This window comes from Poecilia reticulata, chromosome 2, assembly GCF_904066995.2.
Source record: "Poecilia reticulata chromosome 2, P_reticulata-male-v2, whole genome shotgun sequence".
In the NCBI taxonomy this organism is placed as follows: Eukaryota; Metazoa; Chordata; class Actinopteri; order Cyprinodontiformes; family Poeciliidae; genus Poecilia; species Poecilia reticulata.
The window spans coordinates 27,653,425-27,676,238 of NC_088831.1; the positions used below are offsets into that span (position 1 = coordinate 27,653,425).

The window sequence follows — 22,814 nt, forward strand, 5'->3', positions numbered from 1 at the left end:
ATGGCGGCAACTTAACCGAGGTCCAAGATGACAGTGGCCACAGGGAGAACCGATTCGAGGCTTTCCGAGGAACCCATCTACCTGCGTCGAGGGGGCTGCTGGCTCCCCTTTAAGTGAATCTGCGAATCGAGCGGTGGCAGACGCGCAGCATCAGCACCGAGAGGCTCGCAACAGCTGGTCTCCCTTGCGCGCCCCCCTGACAAGCGAACAAGCCCGGAGAGGGGACGTCAGGGAAGAGGTGGGGGTATGCGGTCAAAAAGGACGCCGTTCCCCCCCGGAGAGCCATGGAGAACCGGGATGCGGCAGCGCGAAGCTTAATCTGTGCGGGCACGCTAATTGGTTCGGAATAGCACCGACTTGCTGCGGGGCGCGATAGCAGGAGCGCCCTGGACCGGCGGAGGCTCCGAACCCCCCTCCTACCGCTGCAGAGGAGAACCAACCGGAGCCCGTCGCCCGACAAGTCAATGAGTATTGTGGCAGAGGAGCCCCCGCGGTGGAGTCGGCCCAGGGCAGCACTCTCCTAAAATATGACCAGGGGTGTTTGGATGCGTCGGCAGCATAACGAATGCTTAAAATACTGGTCTGCACCCCGAGAGAACGAGAAGCCATTCACGGAGCCGGAGCGGGCCCAGAGATGGCGACAGTCGCTGGCCTCTCTGCTCTTCATCACCGTCCTGCTCTCTGATCACCTGTGGTTCTGCGCCGAGGCCAAGCTGACGCGGACCCGCGACAAGCGGTCGGACGAGGGGCACGCTATCTCGGACGCGGGCGAGAAGAAGCCAAACTCCCCCCAATCACACCACGTCCCAAAATCACCCGACCCCCGCCGCCTCGCCAGAGAGCAAGATGTTATTTTTATAGGGAATTCTACCAAACCTCTGTGGCGGATGGACACCTGTCACCCGGACAGCGTGTCCAGAGACTGCTTCACTTTCACGGACGCTCTGACAGTGTGCCTGGGCCTCTCTGGCGAAGAAGAAGAAGAGGGGACACAGTCGGCGTACGTGAATCTGAGCGATTTGTACCTTTCTTTTTGTAATTCCTACTCACTTTTGGATTTGTTTTACGGGTTTACGAGTCCGGACGTTTTGAATTGCTCCCTGGATACGGCCATGGGGGTGGATCTGCTGGGGTGCGCGGAGTGTGTCCGGGCTTATCAGCGTCTGGATCGGCAGGCGGAGGAGAACTACAGGGAGTTTGAGCTGCTGGTTCAGAAGTACGAAACGGACGCGTACTCAGTCAGGACGTGCATGGATGAGTGCAAGGTAGGACGCACGCACACCCCGCACGTGCACTTAAGAAGAAAAATGGGGTAGGGAGGTCACGGTCGTCATGGTAACCGCTTGGCATATTTGTCATGTGTGCATTAATGCTCAAACGTTCAAGGTACCTATAGGTCACAGACTGCATGGCTGCAGCACATTCTGCACATACTGGAAGATACTGGAGGAAGTATAAGCATCTAAGGTTGCAAATTTCTTTTATGTATTTATTTAAATGTTTCGGTTTATATTATAGGATTATTTATATGTATATTTATTTATTATCACTGGTGGCCGTCTGTGTAGCATACATTGCAGCTAATGTCTGGCATATGGACTCAGATTCAGTCACATTTCAACCAGATAAGCAGAGAGAGAGAGACAGGGGCACACTTTTAATATTTCTAATGGCACTTCTGTGATTTCTGCATCTAATCCAGGATTTGCACTTCCCCTAGTTTACCTGTTGTTCCAGCAGCAGCAGCAGCAGCACAGTCATCGCAGTCACACACCATGCTTGCTTTTGCAATTAACAGCACACATCAGACGATAAAGATGGATCCCACATTTTGTGTCACGTTTGATGTTTGAGCTCAGTCTGCCTGCTGTCGAGGAGAAACGAGGTGGATCAGCTGAATAACAGTTGAGACTATTTTTGTTTGTTTTGAGCTGGAGGATTGCAGAGACTTGCCTTTATTTTATCAGTCCTGTTGTAACTGTCCATGGTGCTGAAACAAAATGCTGCAAAGGGGTTTCAGAAGGAAAAGTCTTTATTTCAAACCGTGGATATATTAAGGCTATAGCAGGCAGTTTAACAGCAAGGTAGATAATAACACTAATGTATGTAACAATGTGTAACGTACTGAGCTAACTTTAGAAGAGTTCTCCATAAGATGTCACGTGTTTTCATTTTTGTTTAATTACCCAGGACCGGATTCACTGCCTTGCAAAAAATATTCTCCAAATCGAACATATTCTCTATTTGTCAACCATTTTGACACCTTAGAACCTCAAATTTCAGTCTGTTTTATTGATGTCTTATAACAAAACAACACAAACTGGCACTCAACAGTTTTTTTTTGTAGAGAAATCTGAATGCATTTCATTTCCAGATAGGAAATCTCACAACAAACACAACATGATTCGACCCAGAATTTTGACTGGACCTACACTCTCACACACAAACTAGCTTTGATTTAAATCATTTCATTCTAGGTCTGCATCTTTAGAGTCACAGTCCTGTTGAGCCTGTTGAATACCATTCTCATTGCTCTAGCAGCCTCAATCAGGTTGCCTTCTATTATTGCTCCATATTTAACTTTTTCAGTCTTCCCACCTGCTTTGAACTGCTCCCCTGTCCCTGCTAACGGCAGCCATTCTACATGATGCATGCCCATGTTTCATGGTGAGGGTATGGTGTACAAGGGGATGTGGAGTTTCAATTTTCTGCCACACATGCAATCATATTGACATATTGACTCATCTGACCTACATCCATGGGTTTGCTGTGTCTTCTCTCACTTTTGGCAAACTGCAAACATCATTTTATGGCTTGTGTACAACAGTGACTTTCTTATTGCCACTCTTTATGGAGAGCACAGCTTATAATGATCCTGTCAACAGATTATTTTGCCTTAGTTGTGGATCTCTGCAGAATTTAAAATGGATAGCTTTGCTTCTGATCTGATTACTGCTCTAGTTTGTGCTAGTTTAGATGTAAATCTATGACTTGGAAAGTTTGCAGTTTTAACATATTATTCCATTTTAGGACAGTGAATGGGCCAGTGATCTGTGACTTGGGTTTTTGTCTTATAACCCAACTCCTGCTTCAAACTTCTTCACCACTTTATGAGTGACCTGTTTGCTGTGTTTCTTAATCTTTGTGATGCTGTTTGTTCATTAATATTATCTAACAAAACTCTGTGCCATTTCACAGAACCGCTAGATATAATTACTCAGCTGGAATGTATTTATTAGATTATGTGTGTTTTGAAGGCAATCGGTTGTATTTTATTTAGGGGTATCAAAGTAAAGTGGGCTCATTACAAGAGCAGGTCACTAATTTCTATGTGTCATTTTCGTTTCACCCAGCAAGAATGCTGCATTTGCTTTTGGTCGCATAAAATCCAGGTGTTTAGTAGTTATGTGATCAAATGGGTAAAAGTGTTAAGCCTATAAATATTTTTCAATAATCACCGCATGTCTAGAGGGCATCTTTAATACATACGTTTTGCAATAACTGGTATATAAAGAATTCAAATGAAGTTAAGTTTTCTGGTAGAGCTAAAAAGCCACCCGGCCTAACAGTGCAACATAACGATGTGCATCATTAGACTGCATTAAGTGCTTAGATAGGCTTACAGTTATATGCTATGTTGTAGTGTGTATGCCCATTTCATATATTGAACAGTTCAGGTTGGAGAGAAATTCAGCTAAGGAACAACTTTGCAGTTTGTTGCAAAAAGCTTAAACGATTTAAAACTTTTTTTTTTTTAGTTCAAATGGAAAGTCTGTCTGACTCTGAATGTTGACAATCTGAGTTAGATATGTTTTAACAAATAAATCAGATCACTACCGAAGAGTTTTCTTAGCTTATTTTGAACCATAGCATGTGAACATGCTTGTTTTCTCATGTGTACATGCAGTTTTAAATGCAAATTATTTCCATTAGTCTATATTCTACCATATCTGTAAATACAAATTTGCATTATGTCATCTAATAAGCAGTCTGCTTTTGCACTGCAGCTTTTGCTAACGCAGTAAGACGCTTGCTGAGCTACATTAGCCCTTTAGCCCCTTTATTTCAGTCTGAATTGTTAATCTGTTTCAGTGTACATGTGACCTTTGAGTCTGACTCCCCAGGCCTGCAGGCCTCCTCCAGAAGCTACTGCTGCTTCAAAGACCATTCTGTTGGACAATACAAAGACACAAGGCAGCTTGAAGGAGCAGTTATGGGTTTTCACTCTCATATCCTCTGTAGCTTTCTTCTAAAACCTTCTCCCCGTGGAAAATACGTTATTCGCATATGAAACATTGCTGAGATGTTTGTAATACCTAAAGGAAATTAAAGAGCAGCAGATACATTTGTATGCTGCATTCACATATTGTCACTATATGATGCAAGAGGTGATGCAATATGAAGTTTTTTTAGCAACATAAAGTGACTGAAAAAGCAATAGGGTGAAGAAGAAGTTTTATGTTCCGGCAACACTAGCATTTGTGTTTAACAACAGTGCTCAGAAGCCTATTTGATGTATGAAAAGGTGCAGCTTGAAATGCAGCATTTGGGACCAAGAGAGGGATGTGCATAAAATATTTGTTTCAGATAAACTTTTCTACATTTTATCCTTTTACAATCTTGAACTCTAATTTGCAACATGCTATGTAAGGGACAAAATGAACAGGCTGAAGAATGTGATCTGGTCAGTTGAGGTTAAAATGCAACTTTTTGGTTTACATACAATGTGTGTGGTAGACAAATAACATTGTACATGACCCAGTGACATAATTCCCACTGTGGTGGCAGCATCATTTTATGATGCTTTTTATTTTTTTGGCTGGGACAGTGATGGTTTTTTTTATTATTTTTCAAAAGAAACATGAAAAATTGTAAATAATTTTTCTTCCATTTTACCATTATTATACTTTGTGTTGACTCATACATTAAATGCCATTAAAGCACAATGTAAAGTTTGTGAATTTAACGGAGAGAACTGTGAAAAAGTCGAAATTGCTTTAATATTGCACTTTATTATTACAGTAACATTTCAAGGAATAAAACATTTTTCTCATTGATGATGAGATTTGTTTAGTTAAAACAGTTTTAAAATTGGTTTGAGTTTTAATTTGCAAACATGAAACACTGACAAGGCTGCTTCTTAATTACAAACCTATTAGAAAAGCAATGACTACTCTTTTTATGTCTAATGCTTTCCTAATTCTTACTATTGGAAACTTTTTAATTGCCATTTTGTTATTTAATATCTTAACGAGAGAAGCTTGAATTGTCATTTTTTTATCTGCTACCTTCAGAAGATCAAAAATACCTGTAGAAAATAAATCTTCTGAGTGTTTGAAAGGTTCTGCTTCAATGCGATCTGCTTCAGTACATCTTAATTGACTTTTAGGAGATGAACCAATAAAATTTAGTGGATAATTGTGAAGTGGGAAAGATAGTACACATGATGTAGATATTGAACATTTTTAAAAGTGTGTTATGCATTTCTGTTCAGTCCATCTTGATTGAATACTCTGTAGGACTTCTTTTTACTGCGGCTAAATATTCAAGTGTTCTGGATAGGTCTTTCCTCAAATTCTCAATTAGATTAAGGCCTATACTTTGACTGGTCCATTTTAACACATATATGTCCTTTAAGCTAAACTAGTCTGTTGCATCTCTGGTGATGTGTTTAGGGTTGTTGTCCTAGTGGAAGGTTAACCTCCCCCATAATCTCAATTAGTTTGTTGCCTCTAACTCGTTTTCTTCCTGGATTTATCTGTGTTTAATTAATCAACCCAGATAAACTCTGACCAACTTGACTGACCTTGCAGACACAATTTTCACCACTTAAAGCCATTTACGTGTTGGCAAAAAATAAATTTTTGTCTCATTTGATCACAGCACCTTTGTTTTAAATATTTGTTGTGCACTTCTAGTGACTTTCCTTCAACAAAAGGTTGCATGACTAATAATCGTCCTGTTGAATTTTTCTTCCACCTGAGCAGTAGATCTTTGCAGCTGATCCAAAGTGACTGTAGGCTTCTTGAAATGATAAAAAAACATTTATTTTTCAGTTTACTCATTGATGCAAATTGTAGTAGCCTTTCTACCGTTGCAGTTGTGCTATAATCTTTTAGATAGTTCATTTTGTAGTTTCTCAATGGGATATGGAGACCTAATATCTGTTCTAAAAATAGTTCAGCTCATGGATATAAATAAAAAAAGTTAATAATTTCCAGGGATGTTTATACTTTGGCAAGAGTGTTCATGTGATTAAACTCATCCACGTGAACAATTTCAACTCTCATGGTGGTGACTGCAAATCTTTCAGTTCTAAATCTTGTTCTGTAATTAAGTCAAAGCAGAACAAGAAAGTATGCACAAATACACATAAAAATAATAGAATAATGACAGTTTGTATTGGAAAGTAAATCTCTACGTTCGTTGAAAAAGATGAAATGTCTTGACTAATATTTATGAAGTTGCAGTTCCAGCTTTGAGCCCCCTCCGCATTTATCCTTGATGACACTTTTGATCCTTGCAACTGATCCAAGGTTTTATACTTTTGTGAATATGAACAACCGAGTCTCTGAAAGTAGGAATAAAGCTAGAAATTTTGCATTAATAGCTGTGAGAGAAAGATAGCATACTGGAGAGTGTGTCTTAAGAATAAGCTTTGAAGTAATTAGTCTGATGCTCAGGGGACCACAAGCCATTTAGAAAGTTGAGATGGAAGAATGACTGCTTGGAATTTTAGAAAGACTGGTGGTGATTGAACCTGGGAAATTAGTATCTGAAAAAAAGGGGAAAACTGAAACACATATTATAACCACCATTTTATTTACAACGTAGCAAAAAATGTAGCAATACTAAAAGGATTTAAAGGCAAATGACCTTATAAAACCACTAAAATCTCCCAGGGCCCATAGTATCTTTTCAAGATCCTTCACAAGTCAAGAGTGATAACTTGAAGTGTGCACAAACTTTGCTGTCTATTTGTCCGCTGACAGGTTCCTTGCGGCTGTTTGTTGAGTCGCTTCCTCCTGAGGCTGCTGGCTTCTCTTTCTGCAGTAGGAACCCCGAGGTCACGGACATCCAACCAGTGACAAGCTTTGAAGTGTGCAGCACACACAGATCGTCTTCATATTACTGCTGGCCAGACAGCCTGTCATCTGTGCCACATTGCATGGCCCCTGGAGCCTTCAGCACATGTGCACGAAAGCGTTTCCCATTGTCTTACAAAAGTATTCATTCTTCTTGGATTATGTTTCAGTTTTTGTGACATTCCAAACACCAGCTTTATACCTATACAGGACAATGCATGAAGTGGAAGGTATAGGCTTTAAATGTTTTCAAATTTCTTTTGCGAATAAAAATCTGAAAAGTGTGGCATTGTGTTTGGCCCTTTTTAACTTTGTCACTAGAGCGCCACAATATGTCAAATTGCAGCTGCAATAGCAACGTGTGCGACAATTGCAAAGAACGACTTGGATACAAAATTTGTTGGGATGCTGTAATTAAGAGTCGATCCAAAGACTATTATCAAATCTGACTTGTTAAAAGGAGTTCAGCTGCGATGATGTCCACACTTGATGAATATTTTTAGTGAGACTTAAGCTAACAACAATTGGTTGGATCATTTTGATGAAAGAAAAGACTCAGGAGAAAGTGGGTTAATCAAATTTGTATAGTCATTACAATATTTATTTATTTATTTTATTTAAAACATTATGAATGTTAATATTACACCTAGTTCACACACTGCAGATTTCTTTTAACAGTAATAGGATGAAGTATAAACTTATTTATCTCTGCCCTATTACACGACTCACTTTAAAAGCCCCAATTTTAAAGCTACTTACTGTATTTATAGTCAGGTTTTAGCTTCTTTGTTGCAAAATAGCAACAGAAAAACAAATTCAAAAAATCAAAATAGCAAAAATGGTTGTTTTTTCATCATTTTTTGTTCTATATAAGTGTTTTTCATCTCAATTATTTTTAAGTATAGTTGAATTATTTAAACTCATATTATATATGAGTTTAAATAATTCTCATATATTTAAACTTATATATTTATAAGTTTAAATATATAAGTTTTTAGTAAAAATTCTATATTTTTACTATTACATAATTTTATTCCTGAAAGTGAAAGACACATACTTCTCAAAGTAGTCTCGACATTTCATTTTTAAATTCACCCTCAAATTATTTCCCCACTCTCTTTCTGAAAACAGTTCCTGTATTTTTGTGAAAGTGCATTTTACTAGCTTTGAAAAAAATAAACTAAATACTCTTTTAAAATAACGTCAGGGACTGAAGTTGTATTGTTTTTGATTTTAAAAAGAGTTCATTTGTCTTGTCTGTAGTCTTATCTGAATATAACACTGCTGCTATATTCAGCAGCGTTTTTCTGAATTCAGTGGTAGTCACCTTATTAGTAAGTGGAGTTGATGTGCTTTTGGGTGTAGTCTAGTGAATTATGTCCTCAAGGTTGTTGCAGTTTTTCTTTTCCGGCTTTGCACATATGGGACTTTTGCCGTTCTTTTTAGCCAAATAGCTCAATCTTAGTCACACTGAATACATACGTGAGCATGATTTCTTTAGTTTTTCTCCGAATCTTAATTGGAGGTGTGTTTGAACTTTGGCTGGGCCATTCCAAGATTTGACTTTGCTTAGATCTAAGCAGTTCTACTGCACCTCCAGCCACTACATGTGGTCAAAAAGTCACATTTTGGCTTAATATCATAGCAGTACCTTCTTCTACATGCTTGTGATGTTCCAATAAAGTCCAGTTAATCTGTAGCGATCACAATTTTTCACATGAGTTGTGTATATCTGATGTTTTGTCAGAGTATAGGCTTTTGTTTTTCTTGTCTAAATTCCTGACCTTACTTAGTCCTGAGCTTACTTTAAACTTCTCCACAGTGAGATCCCTGATCAGTCTGCTGTGTTTCTTGACCTTTGTCAATAGAACAGCTGGATTTCTACCTACTCTTGTCTTTTTCACACCTTTTAAATTTCTTTTTGATATTTAATACATGAAAAATAGATTCATTTTGATCTCTCTTTATTCCGGTTTGTCCATTGAGTTTGAAGTGCATTAACATAAAATCTTCCTAATGTATCTTTACATGTGCAGGAACATCACACACACACACACACACACACAAGCATGCGAGCGCACACACATGCGCACGCACACACACAAAGATCCCCTTACACAGTGTTTCCTGCAGGTCCAGACCTGAATGTCCCTTCCGGTGTAATTTAATTTGCACTCCCATAATTCTCTGCTTCTCTGGTGGCTGTGTCTCCAGGGCTCCGTCTCAACATGTTGATCTCCTTCTTCCCTCCATCACTGAGTGTTCCTCTCTTGCTTTCACATCCTCTCCCATCAGTGTCAGCTTGGAGAAACCACATCGCACTTACACACGCACACACACAAAGTATTTCTCTCTCTTCATTGTCCCCATCCATATGAGGAAGACGTTCCTTCCTTCAAGGCTTACGGTTCGTCTTTCCCGCTGCCTTTCTAGAATCGTGGGTGTCGAGCCTTTTCTTCTGCTGGAGTAATTGATAATGATCTAAGTTAAAGTTCTTTCCTTCCCATCAACTGCAGGCTTGTCCAGAAAGATTTCTCTGTGTACACTTATAAAATAATGTTCAAATCCTCAGTGAATTAAAGAAACTTTCACCATTTGCACACCAGTATTTGTCTGAATGCTTATTTAACTTAGCTGTGTGGGATTACGTGTTAACTTCACACTGTACAGCTGAGGCTGTTGCTTATTCTGGTCTGTGGTCGTTATGCTTTGACAAAGCAGCAACAACACCTGATGGCACTGTGAAATTTGGAGATCAGTTTCAACAAATGCAAAGGTTAAAAAGAAAAGCAAAGGTCACCTCAGAGTCTATATGCATGCAAGTGTATCTAAAAAACTGTTCAGGTTTTTGATGAAGAGGAGACTTTTAATACCTTTAAGGTTTATCAAGGTAGAATATGTCCTGATGTTAGATTTCAGTAGAGGAAACTGGATAGAAATGAAAATCAATCTGCATTATCTATATATTCTAAATAATCAATGTACGGCGATTCAAAAGTGCCGCAAATTATTACATAAATAAATCATCAAAGGGTTTGTTGTACTTTTCATTAGTTATTTAAAAAACACATTTCAAAAGTGAATTTCAAAAATAATTTACAGCATGTATGACTTATTAAACATGTCATTAAAATACCGATTTTGTTTATAAAAAAAATTATTATTATTATTATTATTATTATTATTATTATTATTATTATTATCCCTGGCAGTTAAGTTCAATGCAATTTTTGAACTTTACAAATTTGTTTTTACATTTTTCTGACATAAGGTATAAACTTTGTTGGAGCGTCTCAACCAGAATCCTGACTTGACTCTCTGGAGGAAGCTAAATATTAAGTTGATGGCAAGGAAGACATCAAAGACTTGTATCTCATCACCAAGAATAAATCATTAAAGTACCAAAGTAAACATGCAAAAATCTGACAAAAATTACAAGATTATATTCACTGCTGTAATTCTGCTAAAGATTTCATCACTCATTATGGAGAAGGTTGTAGCAAACACACGTTATTTTTTCTGTTTTGCTTTGAGAGATGACAGTCTCTGACAAATTTCTAAAAATTCTTATGAAGTTTACGTTGCGAAGAGACACGGCGGGTCACGACCAAGTGTAGATAAAAGTTTCACTGTTCAACAATTCAAATTTAATTAAAATGCATTAAGCAATGTTGCATGTTGAAAACAGAGCAACTGTTGTTTTGTACAAAGGTGAAGCATTGATTGTTTTGCGCGGTTTTGACCCAAGCGAGTGCGCAGCTGTGAGTGCCTTCTGCAGTGAGTCTGAAACGGTCGTCCTGCACGATGCCGCCGCCAGCAGTCAGCGCAGAGGAGACCTGTTGCTCTCTGTGTCCACACTGCAAATGAGTCACGCATGCAAATCAGAGAAATGATATTGATCACCGCTTGCCAAGCGTACAATTCCATCTCCTGACTCACCACAGGGGCTTTTGTCTGAGTGAGATGGGTTTTATACCCAAACACAGGAATGGTTGTAACAAGCTACACGTTTGAAACTGGCAACATTCAACTGCAGCAGCCAAAGTTCAACCCAAAGTTCAACATTTTACATGAAAATGTCAAATTTTGCAAACAAACATGAAGATAGCACTATTTATACAGTTTATCTGGGTGTTAGTTACATGTTAAAGTCTTTCAATCAAATCCTCCATGATATTAGGAAGGAGTCTAGGTTAAAAAAAATATGAGTGTAGTTTACTTCTAATTGAGAAAATGTAAAAGACGTCAACATTTTTTATAATACGCACATGTATTACTGTTTTTGTTTGGTCAGTAGATTTGTTTACGTAATTTAAGGAAGGACCTATGCTTTCTTCAAACTGTAAAAATTAAACATAGTATGTGATTATCTTTTAAATTCCTTATATAATTTTTATTTCTTCAAAGAAATCCAACAAAGCAAAGGATAATAAAATAAGGAATTTTACTGTAATACTAGCTACATAGAGCCAATGTCAGTATAAATCATATTTAAAAAAATTAAATAAAATAGAAAATGTTTGAGCTGCTGTTGTTGCTAATTACAACTTTATGACTCTGTGCTTTCTTCTTCCCAAAGGCGTTTATAGAAATAATTATTTCTTTTGGAAAGAAGTAGAATGCTTCTTATTTCTACTTTTAGATTTTCAGATGCAACAGATTAGCAAGGCTCTGTGTCCCACCATTCAACAACTTCAAAAGCAAAGTGTCGTTTCTCATGTTTCTGTTTTCATCTCTTTCTTCCCTCATCTCTATGTGTTTGCAACAGTTACATGCTGTTATATGTAGGGAAACGTTGGTTCTGGGTCATTATTATTGCTCTGACAGGTCTTGTAACTGATTTAAAGCTGGACGTTTCCATGTCAGCAAATAAATAAATAAAAGAAGGATCCTCCTTTCTCCTGTGCTGCTCATTTTATGCAGACCGTAATGGATTTACCATACCTGGTTAAATGTTCCCTGCTGATTTTCTTATTCCAGTGAGCAATATGAAATTGTCACTGCAGCCTTTTTGAGGCGACAGATTTAAGCTCTAACTATAGTCAGAAGAGCAGAAGAAGAAAATATTAAAAAGAGAAGAATAAATCAATTTTTCAGCAGAACGGCAATGCGGTTTTTGTATCTGTGTTGCCCCTGAGTGATAAATTGTCCACACAAGAATATGTGATGTAATTCAGCATCAATTCTCCACTGCTATTGCCACAGCTTAAACTTTTGTACATTTAAAAAAAGCTGCTTCTGTATCCCATCATCACTAGTCGTTTTTGTATCGCTGTTGGTGAAGATTGCTTTAGAAAGTGGGAACAAAACCAAACCTTCCTTGAACGTTTTTGAACTGTTGAAGGCCTAGATCATTTCTCAACAAAAATGTGGGCCTATTTATAGAATTGCTTGTTTATTAATTAAAACATGCCTGCTAATTTATTTACTTCTCTCATACACTTTGTTCATCTCACACAATGCTGCTGCCACAGAATCAATGTAACTGTGACTCAATAAATATTTACTCACATCAGCATGCAGGATATTAGAAACTGAAAGCAAAGTTCACGGACTGCCCTACCTTTCATCAATTTGGTTTATGGCACTGCTAGAGATTTGAAATGTCCTTTCCAGCTAGTCAGTTTACCTATGTATATATATATATATATATATATATATATATATATATATATATATATATATATATATATATATATATATTTTTTTTTTTATTTTATTTATTTATTTATTTTTTTAATTTTTAGATTGTGATATTTTTTATCACAAAAAAGCAACATTGCACTGTGGACCGGATACTATGAATATCAAATATCACACCCTTGATCCCAATAGACACACCCACACAAGAGACACATACTTTAAAGCCTCGGCAACATTTGATCTTGGCCAAGATCCCCTTTATATTATGACATTGAGTTTTGCATGAAAAACACAGAGGAAACAATGTGACAGCAGGGTAAGAACCTTCGAGTGCAGCAGTTGAGAAAAAGCTTCATCAGTAATCAGAAGATAGGAGGAAACCATAGTGCCACTAATTAGAGCAGCATTGGCTGTTATCCTAAAATAATGCCGCAGACAGCACCTTGTGTGCAACGTAGCTCTGAAATAAAGCCTGCAATGAGCTTCTCACTTGGCACCTGTGTTGCTCTGTGGTGTTTATTTGACAGCTCATACACAGCAAAACATATTGCACAATGTTACCTTCTATGCAACTACAGAAAAAAAAAACTATCTCAACTGGACAAAAAAAAAACAGTTTGCTAGATGAGAATTTTTACTTCAATAATGATCATTAGCATGACTCTCCTGATGTCTGACAAAGATTGCTAAATTTTGCGGTAGAGAGGAAAACCTTTCGTTCCTAGGCAATATTGTAAAAATACACTTTTAATTGCCTTTCTCAGCAAACGCATATAGGAGGTAATGACTTAGGATTTAGACATGTGAATGTGCTAAAAAACTGGCTTTAAAAAGAAAAAAAAATTCTGTAAGATTAGCTGAAAAGAATAATTAAGGATACCAATTCAAAAAAAAGAAATGCAAATCATCAGCTTCACAATCTAAGCATCTAAAGAGAATGCATGGCAAAATGTAGCTTATGTGAGGAGAAAAAATGCATTTCTTTATCAGGGCCACAAGAAAACATCATGGTGGCAGCATCATGGTGTGTGAATGCTAATCTTTCACATATGATCACAAAATCACAAAATAGATTATACTAAAGAGCAGTCCTGAAAAAAAAAATACTTCGGAGGCTGCTAAAGAGCTCACCATACACAAGGACAACAAACCCAACTTACAACCAGATCAACAATGGAGTTGTAGATCAAAGTATATTCATTTTCTAGAAAGCCAAGTTAAAGGGCAAACCCAAATCAAATTGGGAATCTCTGCCAGAAATTGATACCAATGTTCACAGATGCTCTCCATCCGGCTTGAATGAACTTTGAGCTGTTGTGCTAAGAATGGTAAAAATAATTCAGTGTCTGGATGTGCAAAGCTGACTGGAAAATACCCAAATACCTGAAGCTACAGTGTGGTAAACTATAAAAAATGTCAAGGAGTAGCATGAACTCCATATTAAGACACACTCAATGTGTCTCCACTACAGAGGCAAGTAGAAAGGGCTGAATAGATGTCAAGCATGTTTGTCTTCCTTGCTTAGATTTATTTAGGAGGCTTTTAAATGCATCTTTTGCAGCCAAAAATGCTGCTGTTCTCATGAGGTATGAGTGTTTGTTTCCCTCATCTCCTCCCCAGGCAGGAGAGGAGGGAATATGCCTTTTGGGAAAGAGCAGCACTCCCATGGAAACGCTTCCTCGTCATCTTCTGTTACCCGTCCACACAGCCGTCACAAAAGACCAGGCACTTTTCTTCTTCACAGCCTTGAAGAGTAGATCAAATCAACAAGCACATGTCCAGTCGTTATTTAGTTTATTTTGCATAATATCCTCTGCAGGCCCTTAACTTGAAAGAATACTTGTGCTAACACATTTAGCATGTCTGTGTCCCTTCCTATGTACTCGTCCATTTAGGTGTCTCAACTTTGTGCTGAGGTGATATGGCAGCCTTCACATCCACAAAAGCTGTCCAATTACTTGCATTTTATTGTGCAATACAATTTCATTTGTTACACTGACAAAGAAGAGCCTTATTCCATTTGTTCCAATTCTATCTCTTAATGAATAGATATGTGTGGGATTTGTTATTGTCTGTGACAAATGTGGAAGGAGAACTGGTTAGAGTGTGAAAATGACTTTTTAAACCCCCACAAAATGCACTGAACAGTGTTAAATAAAATGCATCAGTCTGCTAGTTTAACTCATTCGCCCTCAGCTGACAGCGCATCCATAAAACCTGACGGGTTTGATCAACAGACGTTGGGAGCCTTATTTTGAAACACCAGCCACCTGAAAAGTGCAGCCACGACAGCCGAGCAAAGTTCCCTTTTGTGCTGCGATGCACATGTTTATTCAGCTCTCGTGTGCGAATGTGACAGTGATCTGCAGACCTGATTGTTTATTTGAAAGGCAGCGAAATTTGCTTTTCAATGGAATGAGTCATTGATATAAATGGATTCCATTTCAGCAGAACTTCATTGAAGCAGCCCTGTGCGAGCTATCTGCAACACAGGCTTGTATGTGTGATATTTGATATCATGCCAGTAAGATTTTATAGTGGATTTAAAATACTGGAAGTGGAACGACAAGGTATTTTATTCCTGTGAAAATTCATTTTGATAGTTTTTTTTCTCAGATGTTTATATATACAGTATATGATGAATTCAATCCCATAGATCAGTTATATCACAGTAGCAGTCATGTAACTGTAGATGAACCTCTAAAGGGGCCTGACACTAGCGCTTAAAAATCTGTGTGCAGTATGGAAACTTGGTGTTTTTAAGAGTGCAAGCATTTAAAAACACAACACTTTACAAGCATTAAAGCATTTTTCTGTTCTCTGCCCAGGGGCAGTGAAAGTAAAAGCCTGCAGCAGAGGTCATCGACAAAATTGACTCAAGGGCCTGAATTTTTCTAAGCAGACAGGCAAGTCACATCCTTTGTGCCCCCATGTTTCTGTCCTTTTCTGCCTATTTCAGTTGCTTTTGTCACGCACAGATGGCATCGACTAGACTTTTTCACTTTTTAAAGTGATGTATGATTTTCCATTTATTCGGTTTTGACTGGGAATATAAATATGAGGGTTGAAAAGACATACTTCACCAATAGTGACTATACAAATATTAAATGGGCAATATAGAAAAGGCTTCAGGTGTTTTCATTGAAATATAAGAACCTATCCTTGTACCTTTACTGTCATTATTTTGGGAGATCAGTTCTGATAAAAAAGATTCATTTCACAAAGATCTCAATCCAATCAAAAGCATTAGCATTTCTTCACTCTTTAGCTAACTTTGTGATATTCATCTGCTGAATTGTTATTAATTCTCAGTATACATTATGCATATAACAACTGATCCATCTCTACTCAAAAGTGAACAGTACTCTGACATGAGTGTGGCATTTCTAGTTGCTAAACTAAAAACGACAAACTTAGTTCTGAAGGAACAAAAACGACTTCAATGAATCTTAAAACAAGGACAACGTGAAAACATTTGAATCGATTCTGAATTTTCTGTTTCAGATGAAGCCATAGCTATACAGAAATATTTAATCAAGTATCTCTTAGCAAGTTACAAAAAAAAATAAAAATACACACTCTATTAGTCAAAGTTGTTTTCAATTTTTAACCATTTTGCAGTTGATTTTACAACACAATGAAAATGTTCATTTTGTTTTTCATAAAAGTGGTCAATTCTTCTATCTATTCAAGGCTTTCACTGAATACCATACTGACAATAAGCAAATTTTATTTCATATTTTGCTGCATCAAATTGTTAAAGGGACCTGATGATCAGTAGTCTAACAATTCTGTCTTAGTAGTTCAATCATGTGGCCGTGTCGGTAGTTCCTAAAACTATCCTGCTAATACTTCAATTATTCCTAAAAACTGTGCTGTTTCCTATCTTATTTAGCAAGAGAGCTTCAGCTTCACTTCCAGCAGAGTCTGCGTCAACCCTGATTTGCATGCAGCTTGGAGATACTTTGGATTTCAGTCAGTTTGGATTGACAGACAGAACAGGTTCCATCAATGCCCATTTCTTCACAGATGAGATTCTTGAAATGAGTCTCTAGAGAAGACAAAAGAACAAGATAAACCAATCTATACCAGCAATGTTGAATGTGCGCTGAGAAAGCTGGAGCCTCAGCAGGAAGGATGAGACTAGTCACAGCTCTCAGACTGTGGTGACATTCTCACATTACTGAGTCATCATCATCATCAGTCGCTCACAGCATGTCCTGATGCGAAGGCAAGCATAGCAGAACAGAGACGACAGACACATGCATTATCATTTCTACAAACTTTTTTTCCTGTACAGTAGCGTGGACAGATATCTTGTATCATAACTGGCACACATGGGAGGAATCTCATGAGTGAACCAAACACAGAGGGGTTTCAGAGACTGACAGAATGACTAATGAATGGTTAGATTAGAGAAAATATCCGGTGATGTGTGCTAAGTGATGGGCCTGTGTCAGACATCCCTGACATGCCATGACATACTGTAATTTTTCAGGGTTTTGTACAAACGGTTGATTTGAGCACCTGGTTTGACATAATCCTTTCCATTTTAATCAGGCTGTAGTGTTTTTGTCTCCCAGCGAATGAGCGAGTATTTCCACCTCGTTCCATTACGGGAGCCTGCTGGTTCAGTTGACTGATTTATTGAGACTGGAAAAGAAAGCTCAAAGAAATATTTTGACATTAAAACTGCACTTTTGATTTTCATTTTCTTACCAGGAGTTATGTTAAAAAAAACATCCTGATGATTAGCTACCATGCTGGAGGAGGATCATTAGCCAGTATTAGCATTGTTCATTTAGGACAAAATTCTCTATTTTAGCTGTTATTTTTATTAAGCAGATAAAATCCCAGCTTAGTGAAAATTGAACATTGAGGAGCAATAATAACACGGATAACAGCTTTTTAAAGCAGTGCAAAACCATTTGTTAGTTTGTCAAAATCTGTTTTAACCTCAAATTTTTTTTAGGTTGATCAATGCTAAATAGATAAACCATCAAAATGTAATTTTTTTTTCTTTGGTTTTTAGAAAACCCTCGGACGTGGATTCATGCCATATTACACAATTACACCTCTATTGGAACTGATGCAAATGAGTGCACTTCCTCCTCCTCACAGCCCTCTTTATTAAACCAAAGAGGCTGATTATTCACAATCTATCTCCAGTGGCACCTAGCAACCTCATCACAATTTACAAGTCTTGACCAGAGCATGATACAGACCCCGGGGACCAAAGTTTGGCTGTGCAGTTTGACATATTTTGTGTGTAAGAGTTGAAGCTTTTTAATCGTCTACACCCCCTCTACTCTAACAGAGCAAATCTAATTGTGGACAGCGCAGCAGAGAGCAGTGTATTGATGGGTACAGATAGAACACGAAAAAGGAACAAAGCAATACATCGGAGCAATAAAGGGGAGCAGGACCTGAAGAGGAGAGTCTTATCAGCCTAACCTCATCACCTTTTTGAAGCCGTGCTTTATCCCGTGTGTCAGTCTGTGTATACATGGTGTGGTTGGATGGATAGATTTTTATGATTCCCTTTTGTCCATAGTCATCATAGTCATTATTTGGGATTCTTCAACTTCAGCTGTGATACCCTTTGCTCAGATTTTTCTTTGTCACATTCATAAATGCTTTGTCAAGCTTCCTGCTGGACTTGAATGATGCTCTTGCGTCATTTGTCTTAGTTTTTCTTAGAGTAACACTCAACTCTGTCCAGATTCTCTCTGTTTATTATTCATATTTTGTCACAGACTTTTCCAAAGCACGTGATATGGACTAGGATTCCCATCTCTGATGCACATTTTATCCGTATCTTATCTGAAAGACCAACAAAACATTGTGCATAATTAGTGGGAAGTGGTGCATAATCGTTGTTTTTGTTGTTGTTGTTTTTTCTCATTCAATCATCCTGCGCCCCCCCCTGCAAAGGCACGGTGCCCCCCCTCGGGGGCGCGTCCCACAGGTTGGGGACCTCTGGTGTATGCATTGAAACCTGGTAGGTTAAAACGTCCTACGCCCCGTAGCTATATAGATGCAAACTTTGCTGTTTGCATCTATATCGAGATCTAAAAATACTTGGGTGGCCACAGTGTTGAAAGTAAAATAGCGCCACCTATCTCTCTTATTAAGATAACTTTGCTTTGAAACCCTGCAGTTGGACAACTTCATAATGTTCCAATTCTTGAATATTTGATACTGTATATAAAAATAAACAATGTAATGTACATTGTTTGCAAAACAAGCATTTGCTAAAGAAAAAGAAAAGAAAAGAAAAAAAAATATATAGATATATATTTGGGGGCCCCCAAAAAAATCGGGGACTTAAGGCCTTTCTACAGTTTGGCCCAGCTAACATGCGTAGTGTATTGCTTAAAGGCCAAAAGATTTATTTTCTTCTACATGTTAGCTGTTTTGGCCCTCTCTCCATGATGTGGAAAAATGTAAACAAAATTTTTTCTAAGCTACATGACTGCATGCATGGTGTCCTTTCAACATAGTTCCCACATGAGCTGTGTTGTTCCTCTAGAGTTATTGTGGACCTCTTGGTCACTTCTCTTATTAATACTTTCTATTATTCAAATTGTCACCTGTGTTGCACTTCTCTAGAGCGCAGATATGAAAACAGTTTCTGTTTTTGAAATGTAGACCTTAGAAAGTCTCTTAAAAGATTGTGTTAAAAATGAAGCTATGAAAGGTGTTAGGAAGAGCGGGGCATTTCTCCACATGGGAAGCCATGTTGGTGTTTCCTCCACAGTCCTATAGAATTTGACCTTAGTAGTTTGCTGAGATTTTCTTCCAGGTGTTATCCATTTTTTTCTATGACCCATTTCCTCTCCAGCCTTCATTTTTATCAAGGTGCTTGCCCACCACATACATGGTACCCCTATTCGTCACCTCCTACTTCTCTCGCTGTCTTGCTGTAACCCATAATCCCTCTGTGCAGGCTCTTAGCTGGATAAAACTGTCTCCTATCCTTTCTCTTTATGGCAGGATTTACAGCAGCACCCATCCACTGCCCTCTTTTAGTGCTCTTATGGTAGCTTCCACTAGTGCTGCAAGGTTATGCTCTCTGGAGAGCGTAAAAAGTCTCCCCTCCCTCACAAATTCCTCTCACAGTTTCTGAAAAACACCAAAATATCACAGAGGGACAAAAAAGCATTCTATTCTATTCTATTCTATTCTATTCTATTCTATTCTATTCTATTCTAATGCTCTTTGCAATGTCAAGCCATTTTAATCCGGTAAAGCTAATTGTAACTGTAATTAATTAACTACCATAATAAAACAAAGAATAAGCAGGAAATTACTTTTTAGAAAATCAAACAAAAATATTTTGTTTTGTAGCAGTTAAGAGGTAATTTTTATATTTCCTGTTCCTTTATGCTGCACCTCATTTTTATACCAGTGGCATGCAGGCAGGAATGTTACTGTTATGCTACAGTAACAGTGCTGCCCATCAGGATGACCGCAATCCACTCATAAAGAAAAATGTAATGAAGTCAGACTTTCCTCGTTAGCTGGATGGTGCATATCTTGCAATGTTACATGTGACATCAGGACTCGATCCCCGGCAGATGATGATGTAACGCTATTCTGTTTCTTTTTGTGTTACTTTCATCTAGCACAGTGTTTCTCAACCTTTTTCGGGCCAGCGCCCCCCTAGCCCTTATCCAGGTCCCTCACCGCCCCCCACCAAAAAATGTGTAGGATACTTTGCACTGACAATTATTTTATTATTAATGTTACTATCACTATTGTAGATGTTTTGAATCGGCGCACCGATTATGTTTTCCGGACACTTCAACGCGCCTTACGCTCCTTCACCTCGCGCACATAACGAGGTAAATGTAGCGAGTTTTGCCCTAAACGTATCGGCGTCTGGAGGAGGGGGGTTGGAGGAGCGTATACGCTCCTTCGTGGGGGGGGGGGGGATTTATGTTTTCGCATCCACCTGAATAATGTGTAGTTGCGCTCCTGCCCATGACATTTCAGCAATATTATTTTACCTTTTATCTGGAAATAGTGTCTGTTTATTTTTGCCATACAGTCCTCTGTATTAATTATTGCTAAAAGGTCTTGCCATACCAGTTTATTCCTCCGTATTTACTTTAGTTTCTTAGTTTATTCTTGCATTTTGTTCTTCATTCATTTCCATTTAGTTTCATTTGATTAATATTATCCTCTGTCGGTTTATTGCTATGCCCAACTTTAGTTTCTTTCCTGTTGCTAGATTTATATGATCGTTTATTCACCACCAGTAATTTTCACTCATCACCTGCTGCGCCTCCTAATCGTCATGATGTGTTTCACATCATATGTTGATTTTTTTCACTGTTCAGCGTCGGATTCTCTGTTTTTATGCCATAATTCACATCTAGTTCGTCGCTCCGTTTTGCCCGCTTCCCATGTTTCAGAATTTTGCGCAATGTGCGCGGAGTTTTTTTTTTTTTTTTTAACTTTTTTTTTACTCCCTAAGGTGCGGGAAACATATCGATGGGGAAAAGGCATACTTTTTAAAAGAACAGAAACAATTTCGGTATTCTGATTATTGAAATTTAAAAGTGCTGTGGTACCGTTGTTCCATCAAACCCGTTTCATGTCGGACCACTTACAGCACCGTGTTAACGCTATAAAATGAACACTCTCTATCGTGGTATCACCCATGGAGGGATTTCTTTATTTAAATTGGTTCATTTTTCAGAGGGATACAAAGTGAGTGTATCGTGATTTTAGTAATTATATGTTTATAAGAACGATTTTCTGTTGTCCTTCCATGGAAGCGGGCAGCCTTCAAACGGAAATAAAACACTTAATATAAATTGCTGCTTTGACATGATCACAGAACTGCCAAAACATATGTAGCCTACATAAATACCAGGCAAAGTGAATCACAGCAGCGTCACCAGCCGGTGTAACGCTGAACTGATGCGGAGCGGAGCTGCGCCATGAAGCTACAAACACTGAATAGAAGAAAAACTGCCATCGATACAGCTGCAGCCAAGCACGATTTAATGTTACACAATACAGTTTTACCAAGTTGCTCAAAGTCTAAACTGGTATTGTTGTGGATTTACGGTGTAAAGTTTACCTTCGACCAAACGCCCCCCAAAGGCATCCCAGCGCCTCCCTTTTGTAAAAATGTCCGCCAGCGCCCCCTGCCGTCCTCTGAACGCCCCCTGGGGGGGCGGTACCGCCCACGTTGAGAACCGCTAATCTAGCACAAATAACTTAGTTTTAACTATATTTTGTTTAAAGGTGAGCTTTTTATTCAGGGGCCCTGTCAGCGTCGTACAATGGATCATTTTGATTTGGACATTTAAAAGTAGCTTGTAGTCGGAAAACTGTGGGTTTTCTTCATCCCTCCCGCTCTGCTCCTGAACCTTCCCTCAGCCCGTCTCTCAGCACAGCTGTTTCCTATCTTCTCATCTGTGCTCTGCCTGTGCTTTCCCTCCAGCTGTTCCACATTCCCTTGATTACACCTCTTGCATGTATGCCCTTCTGCTCCCCAGTAACCTTGTCAGAATCTACCTTATGTGTTCCGCGGCACAGTCATTTCTTTATTAAGTTTCTGATTGTCCTGTCTGCAGCTTGGTCTGATCCCTGCACAAAACATGACAGAAAGAATTTAGGGTTTGCAATGTTTTTGTGTGTGAAGTGCAGAGTTTGACTTTGTGATGAGAAAATCAATTGATACTAGACACTGAACAGTAACTGGGTACAAAGGTTTTAAAAAGTTACTGTTTCAAATAATACCTACTGTCATCCCTTTTTTTAAGGGGAACATGTCCTTACCTGTTGCTTCAATCTGTCAGTCAGCTGGCTGAAAGAATTTTCTCAAACAAAAGACAAACTTTGCTGTTTGCATCTATATCGAGATCCAAAAATACTTGGGTGGCCACAGTGTTGAAAATAAAATAGCGCCACCTATCTCTCTTATTAAGATAACTTTGTTTTGAAATTACCCTGCAGTTGGACAAACTACTGAAAGCTAATTAATATGGCATATCTAAAACATTTCTTTAAACATTAAAGCAAAATTTAGAAGACCTTTTTTTAAATATATCACAGTAAATCTTATTG

At 38.4% G+C, this 22,814-nt stretch overlaps 1 protein-coding gene across 1 annotated transcript in view; it reads left to right on the forward strand.

The window, feature by feature from the left end:
- The first annotated feature begins 53 nt into the window (after positions 1–53).
- The window catches only part of nalf1b (NALCN channel auxiliary factor 1b), a 95,924-nt gene continuing 73,163 nt past the window's right edge, over positions 54–22,814 (forward strand). Inside the window, exon 1 of the mRNA XM_008401408.3 lies at positions 54–1,265. Within this exon, the coding sequence (XP_008399630.1) occupies positions 528–1,265 (738 nt within the window). The 5' untranslated portion in view covers positions 54–527. The remainder of the gene's footprint in view (positions 1,266–22,814) is intronic.